The sequence below is a fragment of the Ciona robusta genome, chromosome 13 (assembly GCF_009617815.1).
Source record: "Ciona robusta chromosome 13, ASM961781v2".
Taxonomy (NCBI): Eukaryota; Metazoa; Chordata; class Ascidiacea; order Phlebobranchia; family Cionidae; genus Ciona; species Ciona robusta.
Genome location: NC_143247.1, coordinates 2,801,745 through 2,829,173, shown reverse-complemented (window position 1 = coordinate 2,829,173; position 27,429 = coordinate 2,801,745). Strand labels below are relative to the sequence as shown.

General features: G+C 35.1%; 1 protein-coding gene across 12 annotated transcripts in view; it reads right to left on the bottom strand.

Moving 5' to 3' along the window:
- LOC149725807 (voltage-dependent calcium channel type A subunit alpha-1-like) overlaps positions 1 to 26,422 on the bottom strand; it is a 47,289-nt gene extending 20,867 nt beyond the window's left edge. For 7 of the 12 annotated variants that reach the window (XM_089891433.1, XM_089891430.1, XM_089891432.1 and 4 more), the window contains exons 1-19: positions 20,762 to 20,977; positions 19,645 to 19,946; positions 19,106 to 19,222; positions 18,384 to 18,613; positions 10,700 to 10,974; positions 9,116 to 9,222; positions 8,812 to 8,951; positions 7,331 to 7,428; positions 6,960 to 7,112; positions 6,318 to 6,520; positions 5,894 to 5,997; positions 3,541 to 3,656; positions 2,790 to 2,843; positions 2,540 to 2,632; positions 2,128 to 2,218; positions 1,629 to 1,756; positions 1,173 to 1,285; positions 803 to 915; positions 447 to 578 (exon numbers count right to left, since the gene is read on the bottom strand). In XM_089891433.1, the coding sequence (XP_089747559.1) occupies positions 447 to 578; positions 803 to 915; positions 1,173 to 1,285; positions 1,629 to 1,756; positions 2,128 to 2,218; positions 2,540 to 2,632; positions 2,790 to 2,843; positions 3,541 to 3,656; positions 5,894 to 5,997; positions 6,318 to 6,520; positions 6,960 to 7,112; positions 7,331 to 7,428; positions 8,812 to 8,951; positions 9,116 to 9,222; positions 10,700 to 10,974; positions 18,384 to 18,613; positions 19,106 to 19,222; positions 19,645 to 19,946; positions 20,762 to 20,828 (2,636 nt within the window). In that variant the 5' untranslated portion in view covers positions 20,829 to 20,977. Of the gene's footprint in view, positions 1 to 446; positions 579 to 802; positions 916 to 1,172; positions 1,286 to 1,628; positions 1,757 to 2,127; positions 2,219 to 2,539; positions 2,633 to 2,789; positions 2,844 to 3,540; positions 3,657 to 5,893; positions 5,998 to 6,317; positions 6,521 to 6,959; positions 7,113 to 7,330; positions 7,429 to 8,811; positions 8,952 to 9,115; positions 9,223 to 10,699; positions 10,975 to 11,837; positions 18,360 to 18,383; positions 18,614 to 19,105; positions 19,223 to 19,644; positions 19,947 to 20,761; positions 20,978 to 24,956; positions 25,058 to 25,363; positions 25,495 to 26,316 lie in introns of those variants that run through there. The other 5 variants (XM_089891435.1, XM_089891436.1, XM_089891437.1 and 2 more) reach the window with 5 other exon arrangements.
- Positions 26,423 to 27,429: the final 1,007 nt, after the last annotated feature.

Below are 27,429 nucleotides of genomic sequence, written 5' to 3'. Positions count from 1 at the left end.
ACTATGCGATACATAGGCAGACAAGAAAGAATGAAATAAACTTCGTGAATATTTATTTCAGCCTTTTAAAGCCAGTGAGATAAATAGTCATTAAGCCTCATGTATAATGTATAAATACACATGCGTTACAGAAATACAAATAATTCAATATTCAGACTTTTAGACGCTCTTCTTTACTGCAGTATGAAAAATAGCAACACACAAAATTGCTGTGAAATCCATGGAAGGATAAAAAAGATACATTTTTTTCAAATAATTGAAAGAAAAAAACACCCATAAAATTATAAGATGCTTGAAACAGAACACTTGTGTTATAACTTCTGGTTTTTCCTGCTATTTAAAGATTTTTTTTACTACGCGAGAATGAATAAGATAAAAATAAAGATAAACTAATTTTTCGGACAGCGCGAGAATAAATATGATAAAGATATTCAACAGATTCCCACCTGCCTCCGAAGATCTGCATCCCTAGAAGAGCAAACACAACCAGGAAAAGAAACAAGAGGAAGATGAGACTCACGATGGATCTGAGGGAGCTCATCAGGGAGACGACCAAGTTTCGTAAACCAGACCAAGCACTGAGTGATTAATATCATATGAAAATATAAAACTGATGAATAAAATTAACTTAATCACATATGTGGTTACTCATAAGCGGGCATGGAGGTATAAAACAGGACCCCCCCCCCCTGTTATAACGACTACTAGTGCTCGTCTCGCAAGAAAAAGTAAGTTACATTCATTTATTAAATTTATTTCTTTAATTTAAAATACCAAATCATAAGATAACACAATAATCTACCTTGTGAATTTGAACACTCGTAACAATCTTAGAGCACGAAGTACGCTGATTCCAAATGAAGCATCAGGTCGTATTACCGACCAAATAATTTCAAATATTGAACCAATGATAACCTTGGAAATATAATCAAAAGTTTTTAAAGTACCTGTCAAATACAGCTTGACTTATATAAACACCTGTGAAAAGTGGTGCAACTAATTCAAGGTTATTGTTTTGTTGACACTTTGTAAAACTACCTGTTAAAAATACTAAAGTGTCGGTCAAATACAACTTAACTTATATAAACCCTTGAAATCGCAGTGTTGCATATTCTTATTTTAAACCACGAAATGCTAGGAAACACTGTTTGAAGTTGGTTGATTAAACTTACCACAAAATCAAAAATGTTGAATGAGGAACGAAAATAAGTCCTTGGTCCAAGTCCATACACTTTTAATAGAATCTCCCCAGAGAATAAGCCAAGAAAAACAAACTCAGCGTAATCTGCAAACAATTAAGTGAAAACTTGGACGGAAAATTTTGACTAAAGAAGGCAAGATAAAATATAAGCTAGACTTTATATTTTACATATGCAACAGATTGTATATTTCTATATACACTTATATACGTATATATACATGCATACTTGTACCCTTTATTTTTTGAGACAAGCATGTTCTGTTTATACACCTCATGTTCACTGTAAAATTGTAATAGGGTGTCTTCTTATACACCAGACGCACATGGTGTACTCATACATGTCACACTCACTGTCACACTTTATGCTAGACAATAACTTCATAATAATTCAGATCTAAACCAATACTGCCAATGCCTGAATACTCACATAGAAAATCTTCCCACCACTTAGGCTGTTTATAATGAACACTTGATAAGAATGCTGTGTTCAGCAACACAAGGAATAACACAATCCAATAAAACACAGGAGATTTGACCAAATGGCGACATTTTACTCTAAATAAGAGTGGGCATTTTAAGTTGTATGTTAAGTCTATTTTAAGTTACAGATTTTAAAGTTATACTTTGTAAGTTATACTGTAATCCTGTAAGGTCTGTTTTAAGTTTCAGATTTCTAAGTTATGCTCTTGTAAGTTACATTAAGGTCTATTTTAAGTTTCAGAGTTTCAGGTTATACTCTTGTAAGTTATACTGTAAGGTCTATTGTGAAAGTTGATATGTTATACTCTGTTTTAACAGTGTGGGTGCATATTTAGTATTGATACTTGTCATTTCTATAAATCATTTAAACTTATACTAAATTTTAACAAAATTTTTAGGCTTATAATGTACTTACAAGTGTTTCATACACTGTACAGTTCTCTTACCTGAATCTTTTTTCTTTATGTGAAAGCCAGGCAAGGCAGGTATTGGTTGGTTTAGTGTTCGGATTTGAACGCGTAAAACGATTGCTGTTACCTGTTACATTTGTGGTAAAAATGTTAAGGTAAAACCCTACTGTGTGGATCGCTAGGATTTAGGCCAAAGTTGACATATTCCTCAATTTTGATAACGGAAAGAGTTTTTTTGAGTACATAATTGTTAACATAGACATTAAACATCATACCTATTACAGTGTTAACATATAACATCGTTAAAATATTGCAACATTAACACATTAAAGAGTTAATCATCGTGTGTTAAAATATTACAGTGTTAAGATATACAGTGTTAACATATTTCAGGGTTATTATATTACAGTATTATCATATTACAAATGTTAATGTTGACATATCCTACCTATTACAGTGGCTGAAATATCTGTGAATGAACTTTCTGCAGAATCCAATAAATCCACTTTGCTCTTTCGGTAAGCTGCTTTCCTGCGATGAGCTGAGAATATAAGAAAACAAATAAAAAAAACAAATATAAAAGTTGAATGACAAATTATAATATAATGACTATCATTGCCCTATGTCATTATGGAATTACAGTCACAATATAAGTGCTATTAAGTATATTTTATAAAAGTTATTATGTTGTCACACACCTTCTTGTGCAGATTTTTCAAGTGTTCTGTCTTCTTCAGCTAGTATTACTTCTTCTGTAAATTAAACAACGTATTCTATTAGAAGTTACTCGTTTAATAAAATGCCTAAATTTCAGTTATTTTATGTCATTCCTGAACAAGTTAGTTATTTTATGTAATGCCTATATACACCATATTGAACTTAGCACAAATACAAGCGCAATATGTAGGTATAGTTAAGATAACAGCTTTTCTAAGTTATTATAAAAAAACAGAAATAAACCGGTGATTTATTGAGCTGTAAATACAGGTATCAATACTAATAAATTAAGTGTCAATTTACTTCCAGGTAAAGGCATAAAAGTAATGATGATGAATGCTGGGACTGATTTACTTAACTGTTACTGAAATGATGGTTCAGCCATAGGCACTTAACTTTATTGAAGTGGGGAGGCAGTAAAAATTAGACATACAATTCTGTCACAATTTCACTTTGTTGGTTGTATTATTTTAAGATTAATGTCTTGGCTACCGGCACCTTAAGTTTGGTGCACGCACTAGTTGCCTATTAACGGTTGAACTGTACCAGACAGTTTAAGCACATACTACAAAGTAGGGGCAACCAAACCAACTGTAGTATATTGAAAAACAGCATTTACAAACTACAACATTGTAAATTAACTATTATAGAATATAGAAATGACTCTAAAAAACAGTCAAGTGTAAGTTACACATACAAACTAATGAAATATATATCACCATCCAAACTGACCTGCTTTTTGCATCCATTCTAGGTAACCATCCAGTTCTCTGTCCATTTGCTGTTTTTTCCTTACCTTTAGAAATGCCATTCTATTTTCCACACGCTCTCGTTCTTTGGCAAACTCACTGGTAATGGGAACAGCATGAATAGGTGTGAAATTTTCCAAAAAGTTTACAATAAAACACTTATAAAAGAACAAACCAAACGCTTTCAAAAATGTATATTTTTTTCTGGGGTAATGGGAAAACTTTGGCTTAAATTTTTGGTTCTTAGATGTGCCTTTCCAAAAGACCTTATCAATATAGATTGGAAAAAAATGGTTTATTCTTTTATTATAACTCATAAACTATACTTAAGCATGTATTTTAAACAGATCAAATCGGTTATCCAGTTTCTCATACTTTTGGTTTGGTACTAATATGATATTTGTACTTGATCTGTTTGAAACACCGAGTGTTATACATAATACAACAAAATCATTCCCATGCATTGTCATGCTATTGAACATGCTGTATTCATTGACACTACTCTATTACACACATTGAAATAACACAAACTTAAATATAAATCCATTCAAATATATTATCACTCAACTTAAATATGATTACTAACTTGAAGGAATGTTTGTTGTTGCATGGCGGGGCAACGACAGCCATTATAACATAGGTTTTCTGTTTCATACACCTTGTCTTTCATTAAATTTAAACGTCAGACAATATGTAAGTACGTGTCAGTATACCTAACACCACTTAAGAAGTTGGACTGAGTATGGAAATTGCATTTACTAGATTACTAAGACGGTCTGGGATATTTTTAGCAGACATTTATGCATTACAGAGTTGCTGCCATGTGTATTGTGGTAGTAAACATTGGAACGGCAGGTGATTGAAATAAATTTGCAAAATAAGAATAAAACCGTGGCATACAGCATAACATATATGAGCTTTTCCTAATACCAATAACAATAAAAAAACATGTGTAACTTGGTGCAATAAAAACATGTAAAAAGTGTCAAACAAATTTCAAAGGCATTGACCATGCAACTTATAAACCTCAATATTAAAGTAGAATTGAACTTAAGCAATGGGGTCTAAAAGTGGTTTACTTTTGTCTAAACGCCAAGTCCCTGGTACCCAAAATAAAATAAATAGAAAGTAACATTGCTTACAAGTTTAAAATTATGGAGAATGCAAAATGTTTGGGAAAGTTACAAGAAAAAGCAACTAATAAAGTTAAATAAAACATAAATTACCATGTGTTTAATTTACCTCAATCTACACTTCCAATGCTACATTATCTACACCAAGGCACGCAAGTCTTTCATGAATGAAAGTATTTCTTATCAATTAAGATCAATTATACTAAAGCTAAAGAAATTTCTACTAGACTTAACAGTTATTTTTCAATACAAGTATTTCTAACCAATTAGGACCAATTACACCAACTAAGACATTTTTACAAATCCTAATCAGGTACTGTCAACTTACGCAGCTAAAGCGCCGAACACAAGGTTTAACAAGCCAAATGAACCAAGCGTAATTATTGAGAAGAATAAGATATGGGTGATTTTGAGATTCACTATATTGGATCCGTCACTGTCCACAGCCTAGGGTTAAATGGGGAGCATTAATGGCTGACAATGTACTTTTAGATAGAGGCAACCTCCTCTCATGGCGGGGCAATGTAAGTTGTTATTATAACATGAGTGTTCTGTTTCATACACCTTGGAAATACTTTTTGGACACCATGTTTGTGTTTCAGATGGCACCATTAGTGTAACTTTTAAAACTAACTTAACCAAGTCTGTAGTGCCAAAAAACATCCAGTGGTTTGATTGCCCATAATAGAAAAACATTATTTCAAAAAACTTTATTAGTAAAATGTAATCTTAACATTAGTTTTGTAAATCTTAATGTTAGTTGTAATTAGTTGAGATTATTTAGAGTAATTGTTAGTTAATCTCTAAACACTAGGTGTTAGTAATGATATATTACATCTATGTAAGACTGCTTTCTAAAACAAGTGGGTTAGTTTGTATGCATTGCAGCATCCTTTGTAATGTCTACTATACCAATAACACTGCTGATGCATGTAAAAAATACATGCACAAGTCATGGCGTGGTTGGTAGCATTCTTTCCCTTCATGCTCATGAAATAATGATCATACATTTCGTGTCTCATAAAAACCATGATAATTTTGAAGTTCACGTCTCATGAAAATCATGACATCAAAATTTCGCAACAAACTCATGCCACCAAAACTTGCGTGAAGCTTTTGCTATGACGCCATGATAACCTCACAGTATGAATGCATCACATGAAAGCATCACAACATGAATGCATCATGTGTGATTGGACTCACCCACTAAGTACACCTAGCACAAGATTTAACATGAAGAAAGACCCGACTATGATGAGCATAATGAAGTAAGCCCAGTTGTAAATACTTCCTGTAGCATCATCAGCCTAATCGCCCAAGTTTAATATATAGGTTAATAAAAATGCTTGAAAAAACATTACCAAAATGGCAGAAACCAACAATTTAATGCATATATAATTAAAAAATATGAATTTGGTCCGCTTCGTTTAATAAATTGATAAATTATTGCAATTATTATCTTTTTAAATTGTCATTAGTTACTACATGAATAAAATGCCTAAAAGCAATGACCAAAATGGCCAAAAACTAACTAAAATGATACGCAAAATGGTCGAAAAATTGGGTGTGTACTGTGTATCGTTTACTTCTGTAAAATGACCAACAGAAAATCAAAACAAAAACTTACAAAATATAAGATATCGGTCCACCCTTCCATTGTAATGCATTGGAACACTGTCATCATGGAGAAGATAATGTTATCAAATGTAGTTATTCCATGGTTGGGACCAAGGGGCCAGTCACCACAATAGGAGCCATTCTCACAAACATATTTCCCATAACTTGCAGAATTATCCTCACTGCATATTTGGTTGTCTCGGATAATTTTATCTAGAAGTGTAGAAAACTTTATATAACTTGCAAAAAAGGAGAAATGTTCAGAAAGTTAGGGTGACACCCGCTTATGCATTACTAGTAGCCTATACTAGTTAAATATTTTTATATGTTGATTTGGTTATTCTCATACACGTTTCAGAATATGAATGACACTTATTAATCCTTGCGTGGTGGCCAATTACAGTCGTTCTGACACAGTCTTCTGTTTTATACAACTCATTGAAGCAACTGTTGTTAAGTGTCTTGCCCAAGAACACACTGAACATGATAGCACCATAAAGATTCAAACCTGTATCTTCTATGCACTTGCATAGCTGGACAACGTTATAACACGTGAGTCCGTATAGCACGGGTGTTCTATTTCATACACATCATGTCCGCTTGCATGTGTAATAGTTTACACTGTTTACAGTATTCAAAAATAAGGAATTACTTGTAGAGTTACTGTAGCAGGTCCTGTGAAACCTTCCCATGTATAACTCTAAACCAACGATAGAGCAAACGACGATGAAAAACAGAAGAAGTACGGCAATTTGTAGCAATGGTACCATGGCTTTCATAATAGACTTCAACACGACTTGTAAACCTGATTAGAGGAACATGGATTTAGTAACACCTTGAAAATGTATACCATTTTTTTATTTATCCTTTAAAAAAGATCATATTATTTAAAGAATGTAAACCTGTGGGAATAAATAAACGAATGGACGTAACTTATTTAATCTAGGGTAGGATCAATTGCTGGTAAATGTCCTGTCAAGAACTCATAAGCCTACATTAAGTTACATGTTAAAAATCACTTACTTGGAATTCCAGACACTAATTTAAGTGGCCTCAGTACGCGAACGGCTCTAAGCGTCTGAAAACCAGAGCCGAGAGAAGTGTCAAAGTACGTAACGCACCTAGGAAGTTAGAAGCGTTTTAAAACTGGGAATATGTTTAAAATACAGAGTATATTAGGCTGGGATAAGAAGGTGTATGTTTTCTCTATCATTTGGTTCCCTTCGATAGTAAAAATAGAATGTTTACAGAATTATATAACCCGTACATTCACGACTATGAGTATAAACGAGCGTTGTTAACCACGATTAGAAAATATGTGATACTATGTGTTAACGATGTTCATCTTACCGAGGCATATTCGGAATCTTATGAATGAATGTAACTTACTTTATTCTCGCGTGGCCGGAAAACGACGGTCGTTTTAACTCGAGCCTTAATACACCTTGTGCTAGCGTACGAGTTACCATGTATGTTACTTTGTGTTCTGTTACGACGTTTGTGTATACGCGATCTTTCAATTGACGTCCAGGCGGGAAGGAACCAAAATGTGCCAGAAAATACGCGATACATATATTTCTTCGTGTGTTTTAATCAACTGTATAACGCGTACTGTGTGTGGTAATAATTGTAGCGCTATTATTTTCACATATGGCGTGGGCGCGCGCTCATAAATTATGCAGCGCTCAAAATTCGACGGCCCACTTTCTACTTTTCATTTCATCATACGATTTCGATTTCACAGTGACCTAAGGCCCAGAGTGGCTGGGAGTTTTTCGATTTTGGTTGCAAGAAGTTTTTCGATTTAAAATAAAAGCAAAAATAACGTAGAAAGGTTGCTTTCAATGAAAAATCTACGAAAGCGCGGAAACTAACGAATTAAAAAAATAAGATCACCGAGTATTTGAAGTAATTAACAATCATGTTAGTTTAAAAATGATCATAAAATATAAGAAAATTTTAAATTCTAAAACCATTTCTGGTAAAGTGCACGATAACGTGTGCTCTGTATCTATATTGAAGCTACGTTACAGTCCTATATTTTGCAATACACTCAATGGTCACGTTTTGCTCTGCCATTGCTTAATCATACTATAACATCGCACAAACTAACGAAGTCCAAGTCACGAGAATATCGTAGGGAAACTACGTGTTATAAATCTTTAATGTGAAACATAAGACGATGGTGCGAGAGGAATACAAAACAGGGGAATAGATAAGTTGTCTTCCTATTTAACAAATGCTACTCGTAGGTTCAAACAAGTACCAACAAAGTAACATACGTGGTAACTCGGAAGCAGGCATTTTATGAAACAGAACACCCGTGTTATAATGATTGTCATTACTCCGCCATGCGAGGATAAAGTAAGTTGCATACGTGGTAACTCGTAAGCAGCACGATGTGTATGAAACAGAACACCCGTTATAATAATTATAGTTGGCCCGCCATGCGATCGAGGATAAATAAGCTACATTCACCATTTAAGTAACAGCATTCCGCTTACCCAGTTACTACGACGGTAAAATCCATTATATTCCACCCGTAACGTAAGTACGAGTCTTTATGTAATACGAATCCCAAAGCTAATATTTTAACTGCAGCTTCGACGATGAAAATACCAAGAAAGTATGGCTCTGTACCTTCCTGTAAAAACAATGACGTCATTGATTACGTCGCTAATAGGGTCATACGTGATTTTTGAAGAAGAAGAAGCGTTGGAATAAAATTAACGTTTCATATACTACAAAAATAACTATTTTTATTAAAAAAATACAATTTAAAAAATCATTACCGGTTTAAGAACTCACCAAACGTATAGTTCTGGGTGTTTTATCTCCTGCCGCTAGATGTTCCTCGAGAGCGAGCACAATGCAATTAGCAACGATCGTTGCAAGGATTAAATACTCAAACGGAGTGAGCAATTAGTTAAGGAAATCTTTGCATTTTAAATACTAATAATATGATGATAAATAAAGGATATATTTGCATATATTTTACAACAGCCATATTTTAAGATGGGCCAATTAGTTTACAATGTAGCGAAATAGAATTACAGGTTTTTTTACCAACAAAACGCTTATGTAAGGACGGAGTTAAGTGAGAGCCCTTACAGTTCTGAGCCAAACGTTTTTAAAGATCGTTAAGGTGTAAAATAGTATATTTTTCTTATATGGGGTATAATATGCTACGATATTCATCTAACCCTACAGTAATATACATAACCGTTAATTTCTTAAAACTTGAGGCGATTGTGGGCAATATTCATATACAAGTGTAATACGGGCGGGTTGGGTCGGCGAAAATCGGCAACGCAAACAGATATAAGGAAGAGAAAATCTAGACGTTCCAGAAGGGACCTGTTCTAGAGCTTTCGGCACAGCGCTGATAATCCGTAGCTGCCACGGTGTTTATAATTCATGAGAGCTGTGCCATAGGGGGTTGGATGCGGACCAGTGTAGCACTTCTGGGCCGCCAAAGCGTACAGACGAGCGCAGCAATCAATTACACACAAGACGTTAAAATTACTGGCACCCGTCCGCATTTGGAGGGCAGAGACCACAACGTATTCATTAACATAGTGGAACCGGATTCGAACAATTCACTACGATTTTCAAACGTAACAGACCGACTAGACAGTATTCGTACTGTCGGCATGCAAATAAATAATCCATGATTTATATATAGTACTGTAGGGGGAGATAGATAGCGTTAGCCTATACTGCCCCGTATTTCCTAGTCGTGAGGATTAAAACATTAAATGTAAAACCCACTTTTAGATAACAAACTATCAAACACAATACCCATATATATTACAAATCCCATTAAATATATAATCATTTGACGTAAATTACAGTCATTACAAAATAAACGGCATAGTATTAGAACTATTATATAGTAGGGTGGGGTAAGATGGGACACCTTGAGCACAAAATATTTAAGTATCCTGATCGTGTTTTAAACAATTAACAACGGTCTATGGGAGTCGTGAAGATAAAGTTTTATATACCTTGAATTTTCTTCATTTACTACCAAAGGGGGCGAGAAATTAGAATGAAAAGGTGTCGCATCTTCCCCCAACCTACTATATATAACTAATTATAGGTCACAAAACTATTTAAATGTGGAACTTACTGGAGATTACAAATACTATGAAATATAAAATCAGTTGACATATAGAGTAGGGTGGGGGAAGACCAGAATATTTAAACACTCTTGTCGCGTTTTAAAAAATGTCTATGGAAGCCGTGAAGATAGGCTACGGTGTTATAATTCTTTGAATATTCTTTGTTTACTACCAAATGGGACGAGAAAATAGGATGAAAAGGTGTCCCATCTTTCCCCGCCCTAATATAACCTATAGATACAAATCCCATTGAATATCAAAGGATATGGCCACTCTATGATTCGTTTCGCCAACTTCCTCACAACATTATCAACTCCAAACACGAATAACGAACGATTGGCAGTAATGCAGTTCTGTTGTTTTGGGATTGGATTGTAGTAAGACATCGTACGTGCTTGTTGGGCAAGGGTCATTTTGTAAGGTCCACCTTGGCCCCGCCCCTTACGTCCTTTGGGGCCCCCAGGACCCCCAAACCCGCCCCCGCCACCGGGGAATCCCCTTTGGCGTTTGTTGGGGTAAGCTTCTTCGGCAAAACGAGCCATTCTAAGTAAAAATATTTGTGTTACAAACCATGTATATATATATATAGATGTATAAATGTAGTTCTATATTTCTAATATAATATGTTACAGAGCACAGACTAGTAACGACTGTTACAAAATGTATTAAAAGTCAAAAACAAGTCCCAACGAATCGTGTAGTATAGAAAAAACTGTGTCATAAAGCTTGTATATATACGTTGTGTATTTGAATTAGAGACAGGTAGATAGTAACCCGTAAGCGGGCACGATTTGTAAAAAAAAGAATACAGCTCGTGTTATAACGACTGTTGTTGCACCGCCACGCGTGAATCATTTATTTATACCTTGAAAACAATTTAAGTATGACTTTAAATCATATTTTTATGACATCAAGTCGTAATTAAAGTGGAAATGGCCATATTGCAAAAACCCTATATCAACAGCTTAAATTGCGTTTAGTAGTAGCCATGCTTTTTAATCGATACATCCATCAATCTAGTTTGTTTAAGTTTTAGTAACCCCAATTCTAATATGTAGGGCCAGAGTAACTAAGTATGGGTTAATGCAGTAGTAAATAGGTGAATGAATGAATGAATGAATGAATGAATGAATGAATGAATGAATGAATGAATGAATGAATGAATGAATGAATGAATGAATGAATGAATATAATTATATATTGGTATCATGTCGCAGATTAAGTAATGAATGTAACTTTTGTTTATCCACGCGTGTCGGGCAACGATAACATTGCTGTTCTGTTTCCGCTTACGAGTTACCACCTATGTAAAAATCTAACACAAATAAAGTACCCAATACATAAATTAGACTGGCAAAGTGTAACTTTGTGAATAGTAACAGAACTTAAGTATAACACCAACTTACGTGTAAAAGAAGCGTAGTTTTCTGCGAAGCTTTTAACCTACCATGCTAACTCTGTACTTCCCAACTATAAGAGTCAGATGTATTTAAACAAGGAGCTAGTATTAAAATCAATATGTAATTACACTTCTTGTCTAGATTCGGACACTGAAAAACTACGTTTGCCGTCGCCTAGTCGCATGGGAGTCTAACTGGTTTCTGACACGAGTATATAGCTTGGTAATTTCTCTTTCCCGAATGCGCTCAATCAAAAAGCGGAGAAAACCTATTGAAAAACATTTCGTATGCTACGCGTTTATGCTTAGAGAACAAACAGCGTATGATTTTTGGCATGGCTGTTAAGGTGTGGGTAAACTCCAGCTTAAATAAAAATCTTTGACAAAACCTCACCCATATAGAATGTAACAATTGGTTTAATATACGTGTTAGTTTATGAAAACGACATCCGAAATAGCAGGGTTTTAAGAAAAACACAACTAAATAACACCAACAAAGAACACCCTGGCTAGTTTCTGCATGATAGTATGTAAACTTGTAAACTTTTAATGCTTTTTATATAAAAGTATTGTCATCATGTCATTTAATGCTTTTTCTACAAAACATAACTGTCTGCTATACAACTTATGTTATGCATTTTAACGTTAAAAGTCTGTTGTACTATTGAATGCATTTGGTTGAGCAAATATACAATTTCATTTCTCTTCGTTTTTGCGCGGCGGGGCAACGACAGTCGATATACACGGGTTTTCTGTTTCATACACCTCGTACCAGCTTACGAGTCACAACATTCCTACTTTGTGGGTGATTATTTTTTTTAACTTTATGAAGTATTAAGTATTATACACGAGTATATCATTAAAAGCCACAATTTCTCATTTTCAATTTAAACAAACATTCTATCGCAGCTAAAGTTTAATAATATGGAATCTAAAATCCTTTAAAACCTGACGAAAATTAGAGCTGACTTTAACTTACTTAAACTAACTTGAACCTTAGGGAGCGAAAACGGGAAAAAAGCACGAGCTCACGAATTCCGAAACTCATATAGCTTTCTGTGACGCACAATAAAGGGGTGACTGCAAAAATCGAGAACCGAGGCGGTGCTTTCGTTCAGACGGGTACGGGCCATGAATTATTCAACGCTATTGGACGAAGACGTAGTCATGGCGACGGAGATATTATGACGTAACAGTCAACGAGGAAAAGAGCTGAATATTAGTTTGGGTATTTTTAGCTCTATCTGAGTATTGATTCAGAACGAATGATAAAATAATTCACATTTCGATCTCGAATTAAAGCTATTTCGGTCTGGAACCTAATTTTTACTGATTTGATTCACTTTAAAGCGACACCCATCGAAAGCAATTTAGCAACCAAACCGAGTGTCATATTTGTACTGTAGTGGGGTGGGAGAAGATGGGACACCAAATATCTTAATCGTGTTTTAAACAATTAACAAAAGCAGTAGTGAGGATCCGGTTGTATAATTCTATGAATTTTCTTTGTTTTTGTTTTAAAACTATTATTAAACGTCTGGCAATGACGCCGCGTGTTCATTTAGTGTCAGCGTATTTAACAATTTTTGTCCATTCAAAACCACCTTTCATAAGACTACGTACATGTAAAACGCTAAATAGGCTTTTCTATATTCTTGTTAAGCCAGTATTTATAACCTCTCAAAAGTGAATCGGTTTTAAAAAACAGCTGCATATTCTAACCTATATAAACCACCTTCTAGAAAAGAGAAAAAATGATACGTATGTATATCCATATTTCGCTAAAAGACCTCACCCATATAAAATATACTTTTAACTTTACCAACGTACTTTTTTAGGTAAAAATCGTATTTAAACCTGGAAATTCTAAATGCTAAAGAACCTTACTCATATATAGAATATACACTCAACTTTCGTTACAAATAAAACCGGTATCTGAACCTTATAAACCAACAATGTAGGATTTCAGTAAAATCGTATTTAAAACCCTGTAGATTTTAAACCAATGCTGTTTCTATATCTACGCTGTATTATCTGGATCTAAGTGACGTACTGAATAAATAGTATAGCTCTGTCATAATTAAAACCGTCTCGCGAAGACGCATTGATTTTACACATTTCTTTTTCTTGCGCTTTTACGCGGGCACATACACGCAGCACACGCACGCTTTTTGTTGGATACAGACGTTGGTGTAACGGCACCTGCCATCCTGGTAAGATCGATGGAATATGAACTATGTGGCGACATAAATTGGCTTTATTACTGTTGAGAGCATATGTTAAAGCGTTTGATATCTAAGGGCATAGAGCAATACATTATATAGCACTGTGGGTAAGATGGATACCATTAGCACGTAATGCTCATTTTTTAACCGTGTTTTGAACAATTAAACAGCGTTCGTTTAAAGTTTTGAGGATGGGGTTATAGATTTCTGTTTTATCTAAACTAGCGCTGCTAATTGTTAAACAACGCGATTGCAAAATTCGGCATATTATGTGCTAACCATCTTACCCCACAGTAATATATGGGATATTATGTGCTAACCATCTTACCCCACAGTAATATATGGGATATTATGTGCTAACCATCTTACCCCACAGTAATATATGGGATATTATGTGCTAACGGCATCCATCTTATCCCACAGTACTATATAAGTCAAAATATCATACCAACAATACAGCTAAAACAACAGTTTTGACCGAATGCGCTGGATTTTTTTAACGGGCGACAAAAGCTGGAAAATGTCGTCTATTATTTGTAATCAATAACGAGAACAAAAGAATAAATCGAACGTTTGTGACAAATACATGTGTTTGGTCATATACATGGCGCCCTCTATAAGATACCAAAAATATAACGCAACGACTTAAATATTACACTATTACAGCAAATATGGGACATTATGTGCTAACGCTTTCCGCCTTACCACGCCCTACTAAAACCTCTGAACAGAAATAATTTCATTTTTAGGAACGCAAAAATGGGAAACATAATATCCAATATAGTAAGAATATAAACCTGTCACTCAATGGTCACTATATCATTAATATAAATTATATTATATCAGGATTTCAGCAGAACAGCTGGCAACATATGGTAGGTTGGGGGAAGATGAGACATCTTTTCATTCTATTTTCTCGCCACATTTGGTAGTAAACAAATAAAATGCAAGAATTATAAAAATGTATCCTTACGACTCCCCTAGACCGCTGTTCATTGTTTAAAACACGATCAAGACATTTAGATATCATGTGCTAAACATGTCCCATCTTCCCCCACCCTACTGTGTTATATCAGGATTTTAGCAGAATAGCTCCGCAACATACTTTTAAAGACGCAACATATGGTTTTATAATGTAAACGAAATTTTGATAGTACTTTTAACGTGTGAGTGCATGTAAAAATTGTCTGTTTCAATACAAACATAACGGCCTATATATATGACACAATTGTCATCATTTCAAATATTTTGGTTTAAAACTAAAACCATCTTAAATTCAAATTCAGACCAAAGTAAAGAGATTTAACTTTAAAATGAAGAAAAGCGCGCCATGTACAATACGATTTCACTTCAAACGTTTCGGTCTCAAAACTAAAACCATCTTTAGCGATGAATGGTATTTTAAGTATTTCAAAAAAAATTAAAGACGTACAAGTTAAAAATGAAGCAAACTGTCTCATATGTATGAGCTCTTATATATGTTTATATCGAAATGGCGGGGAGTTAAAATCATCACGAATTTCAAATATATAGTATGAATGGGAAAGACGGGGAACTTTAGCAAATAATATCCAAATAACCTGATCGTTTTTTAAACAATTAACTACGGTCTATGGGAGTCGTGAGGATACGTTTCAAATTCCTTAAATGTTCTTTGTTTACTACCATATGAAACGAGAAAATAGAATGAAAAGGTGTCCCATCTTCTTCCACCCTAGTATATTCATCAAAGCGTGCGACGTATGCACCTGAAGCGAGCTATTTCCACCGCCGTGGTAATTTCATTAAATATTTACAATCCCGTATTGGAAAAAGCGGCATGACGCCTCTTGTATGTCGTGGGGCAATGCATTATTAATATGTTCACTTCGCTAGCGTTATAGTACATTGCAACAAAAGAAAAATTTCAGCACTCTGTCACTTTAAGGTGGGGCGAAACTAAAGCAGTAATTAACAAGTATAGTTTCGGCCATATACGAATGAATATAACTTACTTGTCCTCGTGTGGTGACAGTCATTATAATACGAGCGTTCTGTTTCATACACCTTGTGCCCGATGTTAAGGTATGAATGAATGTAACTTATTTATCCTCACGTGGCGGGCAATGACAGTCGTTATAACACGGGTGTTCGGTATCATATACCTCGTGCCCGCTTACGAATTTTGAACAAGTAAAAGAATGTTAAAGTATTGTTAAAAAACGCGTTGTTAATTGTTCAAAATATGATTGGAAATATGGGATATTATTTGCCACTGTTACCCTCCCTAATATAGATCAACTGTGTCGTTGTTTTGTTAAAATTCATTCGGAAAAACGCAGCCTATATAGAATCATACATAACCTATGGTGTAAGATTTATCATTTAGAATAACGCAGCATATATAGTTATGTATAATATATAGGGTAGGGGGAAACGGGACACTTTTAGCACATAATATCTAAATATCCTGATGCTGTGTTCTGATCAATTAACAGCAGTCTATAGGAACCGTAAAGATACGGTTTCATAACTCCTTGTTATTTGTTTACTACCAAACGGAACAAGAAAATGGAATGAAAAGGCATCCCATCTCCCCCTACCCTACCATATAATTATATATGACATATACGACGTGCTGTTGTTTTTGTATGAAAGCGCGTGGGCGGAAACTTTATTTTGAACCATATGTGGTGTTGCTGAAATTATGCTATAGGTGACACGTATGATTCATCCTATTACCAAGCAAAGGCTGGTTTAAATATTGATATCTTATAATGTGGGATATGAATCATATAAGACCTGTATGGTTATATTCTACGTGAGGTTCTACACAATGGCATACCATGGGACTTGGGATTTAGGTCAGAGTTGACCGATTATATACACATTCTATTCTACATGGGAGAGGTCCTACAGTGAGCCAAATCATGGGAACTGGGATTTGAACCAGAGTTGGTATATTACCCCAACATTTTATTTTTGTATATATCTACATTCTATTCTATATGAGTGAGGTCGTACGATGAGGCATGCCATGTAGGTTCTAGGATTCAGACCAAAGTTGGTCCATTGCCCTAACATTGTAAAGATGCACATTCTATTTGGGTGAGATCCTACAGTGAGGCATGCTATATGGGACCTGAGGTTTAAGCCAGAGTTGGTCCATTACCCCAACATTGTATATATGTACATTATATTCTATATAAGTGAGGATATGAGTGAGGTTCCTACACTTCTGCAGTGAGTCACGCGATACGTCTTAGGGTTTAGACCAGATTTGTCCCATTACACGGCCCCGTGATACTTGTTGTGTAGTAATTTGTTTTGATTAAATATTTACAATTCAAAGCGAGTTTGTTATATAGCACTGCGGGGTAAGATAAAAACGCTAGCACATATTTTTACTTCCTAATAACGCTTTTTTAGAGTCGTGACGATACATTAGAGACCAATGGGTTTGAGCAATTGTCGTTAAATGTCTTCAGAGTACGAAAAGTGATAATTGAAATATGTGTTATATAGTAGGGTGGGGTAAGACAGGAGACCTTTAGCACATAATATTCAAATATCCTGATCGTGTTTTAACAATTAACAACTGTCTATGGGAGTTGTGAAGATACGGTTTTATAATATTTTGAATGTTCTTTGCTTACTACTAAATGGGACAACAAAATAGAGTGGTTAAGGTTTCCCATATGTTACCTATAAAAGAATATTTTAGCCAAATATTGTCGTTAAAAACTCACACTAAACATTCAAAGCCACGTAAGGATTAGGGATTGTGGGTTTTGAATTGTCAGCTTAAAATTGTCGGCTTATTTGATCCGCAGGCTTTAAATATGCGGCTTATAGAGTATTTGCGGCTTAAATATTTCGGCTTTAAATTTGGAGTTTAAACTGTCGAGCATTTAAGCAAGAAATAGTATTATTATTTTTGTACTTCAGGGGGTTAAACAAAAAAATAACTACTGCTCACAAATTGGAACGTATCAATTGCAAATCCCTAATTTTTCGGCGCAATTAAAACGTTTAATGATGTTTAATTAAATGGTATAATACATAATTTTATGTGAGGGTTGTAGGGGTCACGCCCTTTACCGATTTTTTATCCATAGGCGCGCTAACACGACTATATTTACCGTTACTACCTGTCTTTTCGCTTTTGTAATTTACTCCGGCCTTCGTTATCATGACAGAAGAAACAAAAAAAGAGTCATTCAATCAATTTTAAATAACATTTACCGTAAATTTACCGCTGGAGTTGTATGTACTTAATATCTAACTATAATCACTTTATTATTGCAGTTTTCCCCTATGTTTTAAGTAATAAAGTAATCGTCACTCACTTGTGTTTTTCATGCGCAACGGCTATGTCCTTCTGGCCGCCAATAACTGCTCCGCGGCGACATCTTGCGGGTGATGTATCCTTCATTGATCGTCGCTGGGTGTTCGGAGATATTCGGTAAAGATCGGAATGCCAGCTTGAAGCATCGGAAATATCTGCAGGCTCGTCAACTATGTGTTGAGGTTGGATACCAAAGCGGTCGTAGATGCTGTTGCTTCGTTCATTTGTATGCTAATAATATACAATGTATTTTTAATTAGTATTGTCTGGCAACGTGGTATAAGGGTTATGGCCTACTGATTCGAGGCTCGATTCTGCTAACATTGTGGTTTGTGAGGGTATGTGTCCTTGGGCAAGATACTTAATGGCAATTGTTCTAACCCAGCAGTGGTCCCTAAAAAAATATCAAAAACTACCAACCACACAGTTTCAAACGAGATGCCTCGTATCCAGGCATGACCTTTATAAAACAGAAAACCCATATTATAGCGTCTGTCGTTTCCCCGCCTTGTGAGAATAAATAGGTTACATTTATTCCAAAATTCACATCTTGTATGCAACAATACCATAACCAAGCCATATACAGAAAAATAATCACCCACAAAGTTATATACATGGTAACCCCCAATAAATACACATGTTACATAAATTACCCCAGCAATACAGAAAAAAATCACTTACAAAGTTACAACCCACAAATACCCTTTATGTTACATAAATTACCCTTTCATAATCATTGCTTGTTCCGTTATTCCCTCGGTAAGTTTCATCGACTGCAAAGTTATGGTTTCTGTCCTGTGTCATGGGGTCTATGGACCATGAAGATCCCGGGTTCAAGTCCTGGCAAAGGTGGAGTTAGGGTTTACTATGTGAATGACTATGAATATATAAATGTATAAAAACGTAATTGCTCCAACTCAGTGGTCACTAATTGGTTTTCATATTGATAGTCATATACAGTAAAAGATAGTGACACAAAAAGTTACATACATGGTAACTCATAGACGGGCAAAATGTGTTGTTTAAGACGTCAAATGTTATTTGTTATCGCAGTCTTAGCGGTGCGAGTTGTATGAAACAAAATACCTGTGTTATAACGTATGTCGTTGCCCCACCACGCAAGGCTAGATAAGAGTTACATACGTGGTAACTCGTAAGCGGGCACAAGGTATATGAAAAAAACACCTTTGTTATAACGACAGCAGTTGCCCCGCCATATGCGAGGATAAATAAGTTACATTCATCCACCCATATAGTCTTACTTTGGTTGATTCTCCTCTATCTTTCAAATTATCCATTGAAGTATTGCTATAATAATACTCCCAACATTTCGCTTCGTCGTACCCCAACTTATCGTTCTGGAAATCGAACCTGGTAAGCTCGGAACTTGAGTTAAAAGCTGGGTTCACACGACCAAATGAAGATGGTTCGAACCCAGTTTGACTAAGGTGTCTCTTGCGCCACCTCGCGGCTTGTTTTCTGGTCTCGTTTTCCTCTTGGGCTCGCTGTTTTTCGTTGTCTTTTTCGTAGGTGCCGAGAAAAGATGTCTTCGCAGAGTTGACGGCTAAGAAATATAATAAAGGTTTATATATATATAGAATTTAATTCTACGAAATACGACTGCATGTGTCCTTGGGCAAGACAGAAGTTGTGAATACCAAAATCACCAACAAAGTTACATACGTGGTAACTTTTAAGCGGGCACGAGGTATATAAAACGAAGCACCAGTGTTATAACGACCACTTTGCGAAAGAATAAAAAAATAAATTTATTTAAACTCGCACTTTATAGCAACACATACACCTGGAGTATTTAACATGTAAACCTTTACCCCTACATTCGCCATGTTTATATAGCTATACAGTATGTTTAGGCTTAATTCTTTTAGAGCTAATGTTTAACGTATAATACATAATGCAAAAGGATATTCGAATGTAGCTTTTCAAATATTAATGCAAAACTACAGGAAAAACTGTCGCAACAGCAGAGCACTGACAACTCCCTGGCACGAAACACAGTCTAAGTGCTAGAAATAAGATGTCAAATTCGCGTGCGGTGTATGCGGTTATGTGTAACCGAATAAATTGTATACATACGTTTTACAGCGCATATATAGACGAAGTGTATGAAACAGAACACCTGTGATATAACGGCTGCCGTTGCGCCGCCACGCGAGGATAAATAAGTCGCATTCATTCATTCATTCATTTATAATATTAATCACCCTGCATTAAAATAACGTTATAACGATTTCCTTTGCCCCGCCACGCGAGAATAAATAAGTTACATTCAATCATCCATTCATTTATATTAATAATGATCACGCATTAAAATAGTATTAGACTAAAATAAATACAAGTTTCGTAACGTATACGTACCTCTAACTACGCCGTACCAATTATTCTTTGCTGACGACTTCATATTATAAATAACTCTGCCCAACATTCACTAACACTTAATATCTAGCTACTGTTACTATACAGTAAATGCAGCTCTCATTACAAACAGCGCAAAGTATAATAAAGACAGCTTGCTCTACCGGGCAGCACGCTTGGGGCAAAATGACCAAATGTAGGCGTTTTTAACCGGTCCAGTCCGACTCGTAGTTTTATATGGGCGAGGTCGGATATTTAGTTGCAAGAATAGCGGCAATGTATATACAGTTTCAATTACAGGTTTCTTAGTTATATAGTGGTTATGTTATTTTGATTTGGATATGGTATATAATATTTGGGAAATGTACTGATCCTATAACGCTTTGTATAATACTGCGGTGTAATTTTTAAACAGTAAACAAGCTATTTTAGAGTCGTTAGGATACGGTAATATACCAACAATTTATAAACACCTGTGGTGTTGGTACCCATTTGTGGGAACTGTTAGTGTAATACAACTTCTGTTGCCTCGTTATAAGCATATATAAAGAAATGACAGTCATTTATTAAACTCAGCGTGTTTCAAATGAAAGTATCAACAAACAGTTTTTCTTTCTCTATCATTTTCGAATTATTCTACCAACTGCTTGTCGCTTTATCGCTACTTAACAACCTATACCCGACAAAGTCAAGATACAAACAACGAATTCAATTACATTAAAGTATAGTAGGGTGGGGGAAGATGGGACACCTTTTCATTCTATTTTCTCATACAAATTGGTAGTAAACAAAGAACATTCAAAGAAATATAAAACCTTGTCATCGCGACTTTTATAGACCGTTGTTAATTTTTTAAAACCCGATCAGAATATTTATATATTTTGTTCTAAAGGTGTCCCATCTTTCCCCATCCTACTATATAACCTGTTACGTAACCTAACACTAGAGCCCAAATCGGTAATTTAGCCCAGAAAGTAAAACCAGTGTTAAAGAAATTTAATTAATTAATTGCAAGTAATATATTCTATATTTCTGTACAAAATTATAAAACAAATCTACCTGAAAATCTTATACACACTATCCTAGCCGATACTACTTTCTTGCCATTCTTGCCATTCATAAAACAAGCGAACTTGAATTTAATAGACCGATTGGGTCGAACGACAATGAAATACAGCGTAAATTGTTACTTAACCTTGTGCTAAAAAACAAACAGCCTAAAAGCTATAGAACACCTTACTTTAATCGCACAATGCATCCTATATATAGCCATCTAAGCTATAGAACGTAAAAGCAGCACTACTGGAATTCAAAACACTGCATAAATGATCTATATCAGTACAACCTGTATCTTATAAACCAAATCTACCTAAAAAGATGGAATACACTGTTTATGAGTCGCATACATCCAAGACATTTAACCTCAAAGAGTCAAAACAAGCGCAACTGGGATTTAAACACGGAAATTATGAAACCAAATCGTCCTAAACATTTGAATACACCATCGCAGTCCCATCCTACATTCTTGCTATTTTATGTATATAGTAGGTTGGGAGAAGATGGGACAACTTTTCAATCTATTTTCTCGTCCCATTTAGTAGTAAACAAAGATTATTCAAAGAATTATGAAACCGTATCCTCACAATTTCCATAGACCGTTGTTAACTGTTTAAAACACGATCAGGATATTTTGATATTATGTGCTAAAGTTGTCCCATCTTCTCCCACCTTACTATAACGTAAAACAAGCTCTACTGGAATTTAATAGACTGCATAACATAATCTATTTCTGTACGGCTTATCTTATAAACCAAATCTACTTAAAAAGATCGGATGCACTATCTAGAAGTCGTATACATCCTATCCATCTTATATGTATAACGTAAAACAAGCGCCACTGGAATTTGATACACTGACTCGAACGCCAACGAAGCAAATAGCGTGACATTGACGTTTTATATTTACACAACAGTTTTATATTTCAGGGGAAAGTACGTATGTGCGTGGAAACGTAGACGTTTTTGTCATGGTTGAAAAATGACGTTTTGGGGAAACCGTGAAAAAAACATATCGAAACTGATATAATTTAGTGTTTATTAAAAAGACTTTCTCAGCTTTTACACCATAATCGCGTTTTTTAACAATTACCAACGCTTTTTGAAGTCGTGTGGATACGGTTTTATAATTCTATAAATAATCTTTGTTTACTACCAAATGGGATGATAATAGCGAATAAAAACATAGACCATCTTATCCCAACCTACTATACGTTATTTTTATAAGCACAGTCCTATAGTTCCTGCTGCAGAACCGCAGTCTGAAATATAATGTACTTACAAGCTACCTCTTTCGATTTCAAAGTTTAACGACAAAAGTTAACGACCTGTAAAACCTAAAACTGCGACCTTTTCGATTCTTAGGAATACTGAAGGCTGTGCCTGAATTGATGTCTAAAAGGCAGGATTTTCGCCACGTATGCACGGCGTATTGTTTTAAATTACAGGATTTTTGGAAACTTTTAGGATTTTTTTCGAGTTTAAGAACTGTAGGGTAAGATGGATACCATTAGCACAAAATGTCCTATTATTTCAAACATCTTAGAAAATCTTGTCTATACTTGTATATACGCACACAGTATACACTTGGTATATATACCCGGCTAGTCACGTACAAAAATGCATGGTCACGGTCACGTTGGTCATGGTACGCGTTTAAAGTACAACTATTCGTCACGTATACGTACAAAATTGTTATCATTTAGCTCTGCAATCTGTTACAAACTATAAACAACACTATAAGCTGCGCAGTTCAATGCGTGTTGTAACGCTTTATATAGCTTATATAAGCGTGAATATATTACGCGTTTAAGTTTTATCTACGAAATAGCCTATGTACCAATGCATACTTAGCCTTATAACGTGCAAATGTTACACTAGTTTTTAGTCGCGCATTAGCCTTTTATACAAAAACAGATCACTAAATTAGAAACCACTGTAGCCATGTTCACCAATATTCGTTCTATATCTTTACACGTCTATGCCGTACTTTTCCCAGAGTTAATGAAAGCACAAGTTCTTAACGGGGTAATAACCTTTTTCTATGAAAACATCTCACAAAATTACTGTAGTTATACTCAACAGTATTCGTTAGCCTTTTAGGGCTGTATCCTTAAACATCTATATGCTGTACTTTTCCTACAGTTAATAAAAGCATGTACAAGTTATACAACAGTCTATTTCTGTACAAGCCGTATTAGTTCATTTTTGGATAATTTAATACACATTACATTTCAAATGAAGCGAATCATCAAATCTAAGCGCTCAGTGTTTCCCAAATTAATCTCAAACCAAGCTTCAAACGATTTACAAACCACAATGTGAAACACTGGCCGCACGAGCCGCAACAAAGCGTTGATACGGATTGCGAACTCTCAAAAAAATTAAATCGTTGTGTTTTAATCACCACTAGACTATGAAAAACACGTTCAGGGCCGTTACGGGCATTGAACTTGGCTTTGAATGACATTTTATACGAAGGTTATATATTTAGCCAAGAACCGCAGGAACAAACCTTTCAAAACTGAATTGTATTTGTTCAGACTTTTGACTTATTGAACTAAAACAAAGTTAAAAGAAATTCAGACAAAACATGTGTACTCAATCGTACAACTGCGGTTAAGAATAATAGGGTCAAACATAAAGTCAACGTCCTTACGTATTGCAGGCAAGTAAATGGTGCAATTGTCGGATCAAAACACTCTCTTTAAAAAAAACGAACGAACTCCGGATACTGTGTACAGATACCTTAAGTCAGTTACTCTTATGCAATTTTACTTTCACGCTTGTATTTGATATCACATTGATCGTTTAGACACTATGTATTAATCCTAGCCTGTGAGCTATAACATAACGACATAGACTAAATAGATTACAACAATATAAATAACAAAATGAATATAATGAGACTAAGCTATAACAATAGACAGGTACGTGCAATACAAAACGTTACACTACGGCTGCAAACAGAGACTAACGGTTGTGAAACAAAGACAAAAAGACGCGACAAAAATACGCGCCAAAAAGATGCCTCGCGCGTAATCGGTGACGTCATCAGAGACGCCGCAGTAACGTCACAATAGCAAAGTTTACGCGCCAAAACAGGCAAAAGTTTTGACATAACAGAATCATTCAATACATACCTTTACAAAGTGATCCAGTTAATTAGTTGCTATAAACCCATATTGTTTTGCAGAAGAAATTCCCAAAGCTTTAAAATTGGCCTAAAACTGTAGGCTAGCCCCTGTAGAATAAACATAATGCGTAAAATGGTACAAATCATATAAAGAAATGAAATTGCATGCAACATTTCAACGGTTGAGACGTTTTCATTCACTTCTATCGTCTCATTTTGTAGTAAACAATGAACATATATAGAGAGTAATAGATAAGCGTATCCTCACGACTTCAAAAGAATGTTGTTAATTGTTAAAATCACGATTAGGAAATATAGGATATTATGTGCTAACGGTATCCAACTACCTCACGTTGCTACATGCATAAACATTTAGATTTTAGCAGATATTGTAAAAAGACCAAAAAGCAATACCGATAGATAATGCCGATCTTTCCGGGCACTTTAAAGCCAAAATACCATCGTTTCAGATGCCTTTGCTAACGGTATCATACATTTGGATTTTAGATCATTATTCAAAACTATATAAAAAGAAACATCAAAATTAAACCCCCAGCTGTCAGTTAACGTATTTATTCACAAAGTTACATATACGTAAGCTGGCACGAGGTGTTTGAAATAAAACACGCTTGTTATAACGACTGTCATTACTCGCCACACGAGGATAAATAAACAATTACCAACTGAGTTACATTCATTATAACTCGTAAGCTGGCACGAGGTGTATGAAACAGAACACCCGTGTTATAACGACTGTCGATGTCCCGCCAAACCCTCGCCTTTAGGACTTCGCCCATACAGAATAAAACACACTCAAATGCTCAAGACACATCAGTTATAGTTATATTCTGTATTTAGTTATAGTAGGGTGGGGGAAGATGGGACATTTTTTCATTCTATTTTCTCGTTCCATATGGTAGTAAACAAAGAACATTCAAAGGATTATAAAACCGTATCCTCACAACTCTCATAGACCGTTGTTAATTGTTTAAAACACTATCAGGATATTTAGTTATTACGTGCCAAAGATGTCCCATCTTGCCCCACCCTACTATATGTATTAGTATAACCTAAACTAATGGGGTAATAGACCATCCTACCAATATAGGCTACGACCCAGTTCACCTTAGCGCGCCTCACCGTTAGACCTCACCCGTATACAATAAAACAGACTTAACTTTTCCACATTAAAATGCTTCTAAATTTTCATGGCACGGAGCCATACTTACATAACTCTTACCTACATGGGCCAAAAGCCTAATTAACTTATGCATAATAATTACATCATAATATTCCATGCAAAGGTTATCAGTTAATCAAGAATATGTAAACACCCTAAAGGCGGCCAAGTTAAAAGGTCGTCTCACCATCAAATATCTCTTCATGAAACTGATATTCTTAACCCATAGTTTTCAAGTCGCATTTAAAACACCCAGGAGTATTTTCTATTCTATAATATAGCAGCGAGATCCTGGGGAAGAAGGTGGGATTTAGGTCAAAGTTATAGTGAAGAACAGGAATTAGGTGCAAATCGATTGTTGCTAAAACACGTTATGGATAAAATAAATGCAACATATTAGGTCCTGTAGTTTGGTATATATAGTAGGGTGGGGGAAGATGGGACACTTTTAGCACAGAATATCCAAATATCCTGATCGTATTTTAAACAACCAACAACGGTCTATGGGAGTCAAGAGGATACGATTTTATAATTCTTTGAATTTTCTTTGTTTACTACCAAATTTTACGAGAAAACATAATGAAAAGGTGTCCCATCTTCCCCCACCCTACTATATAAACTTGCCGCTAAATTCTTGCCAACCATATTTATTGTATCATCAAAAAGGGAATCATTTTAACTGAATCTACCAAAACATAGCGGAAAAACGGCAGTCGTTAAAACACATATTTAATAAAATATATTTTAATTAATTGTAAATTCCCACAGTTTATTCAAAACTCTACTGGACCTCGCTATAGTGTCGACACTTCAGCTCGTGCATAGACGTTTCTACGTATGGTACATGATATTTGGGTAGTTACATAAATAATTAAGCAGAATAGGGACGCCCTTACAACGTTGTATCAGGGCCCATATAAAGCTTAATTTGGATTACATCAATTTACGCTTACTGTACGACGAGGGTGCCGGGTAAGATAAGTAATCGTACACTGATCTTGTTAACGTTGTAATTAAACGCGTGTAGATTACTCGATAATGAGAAGATCATTCATTCATGGATGTAAAGCCTAATTGCGTGTTAGACAAGCGATGTCGTATAGCACCGAATGGGTAAATGATGTAACTTGCTTTAACCTCGTATAGCACCGAATGGGTAAATGATGTAACTTGCTTTAACCTCGCGTGGCGAGCAATGATAGTTGTTGTAACAAGCCTGTTCAATTTTTTACACCTCGTAGCCGCTTTTTAGTTATGAATGAATGTTAATGTTATTTATTTACCTTCGCGTGGCGGGCAA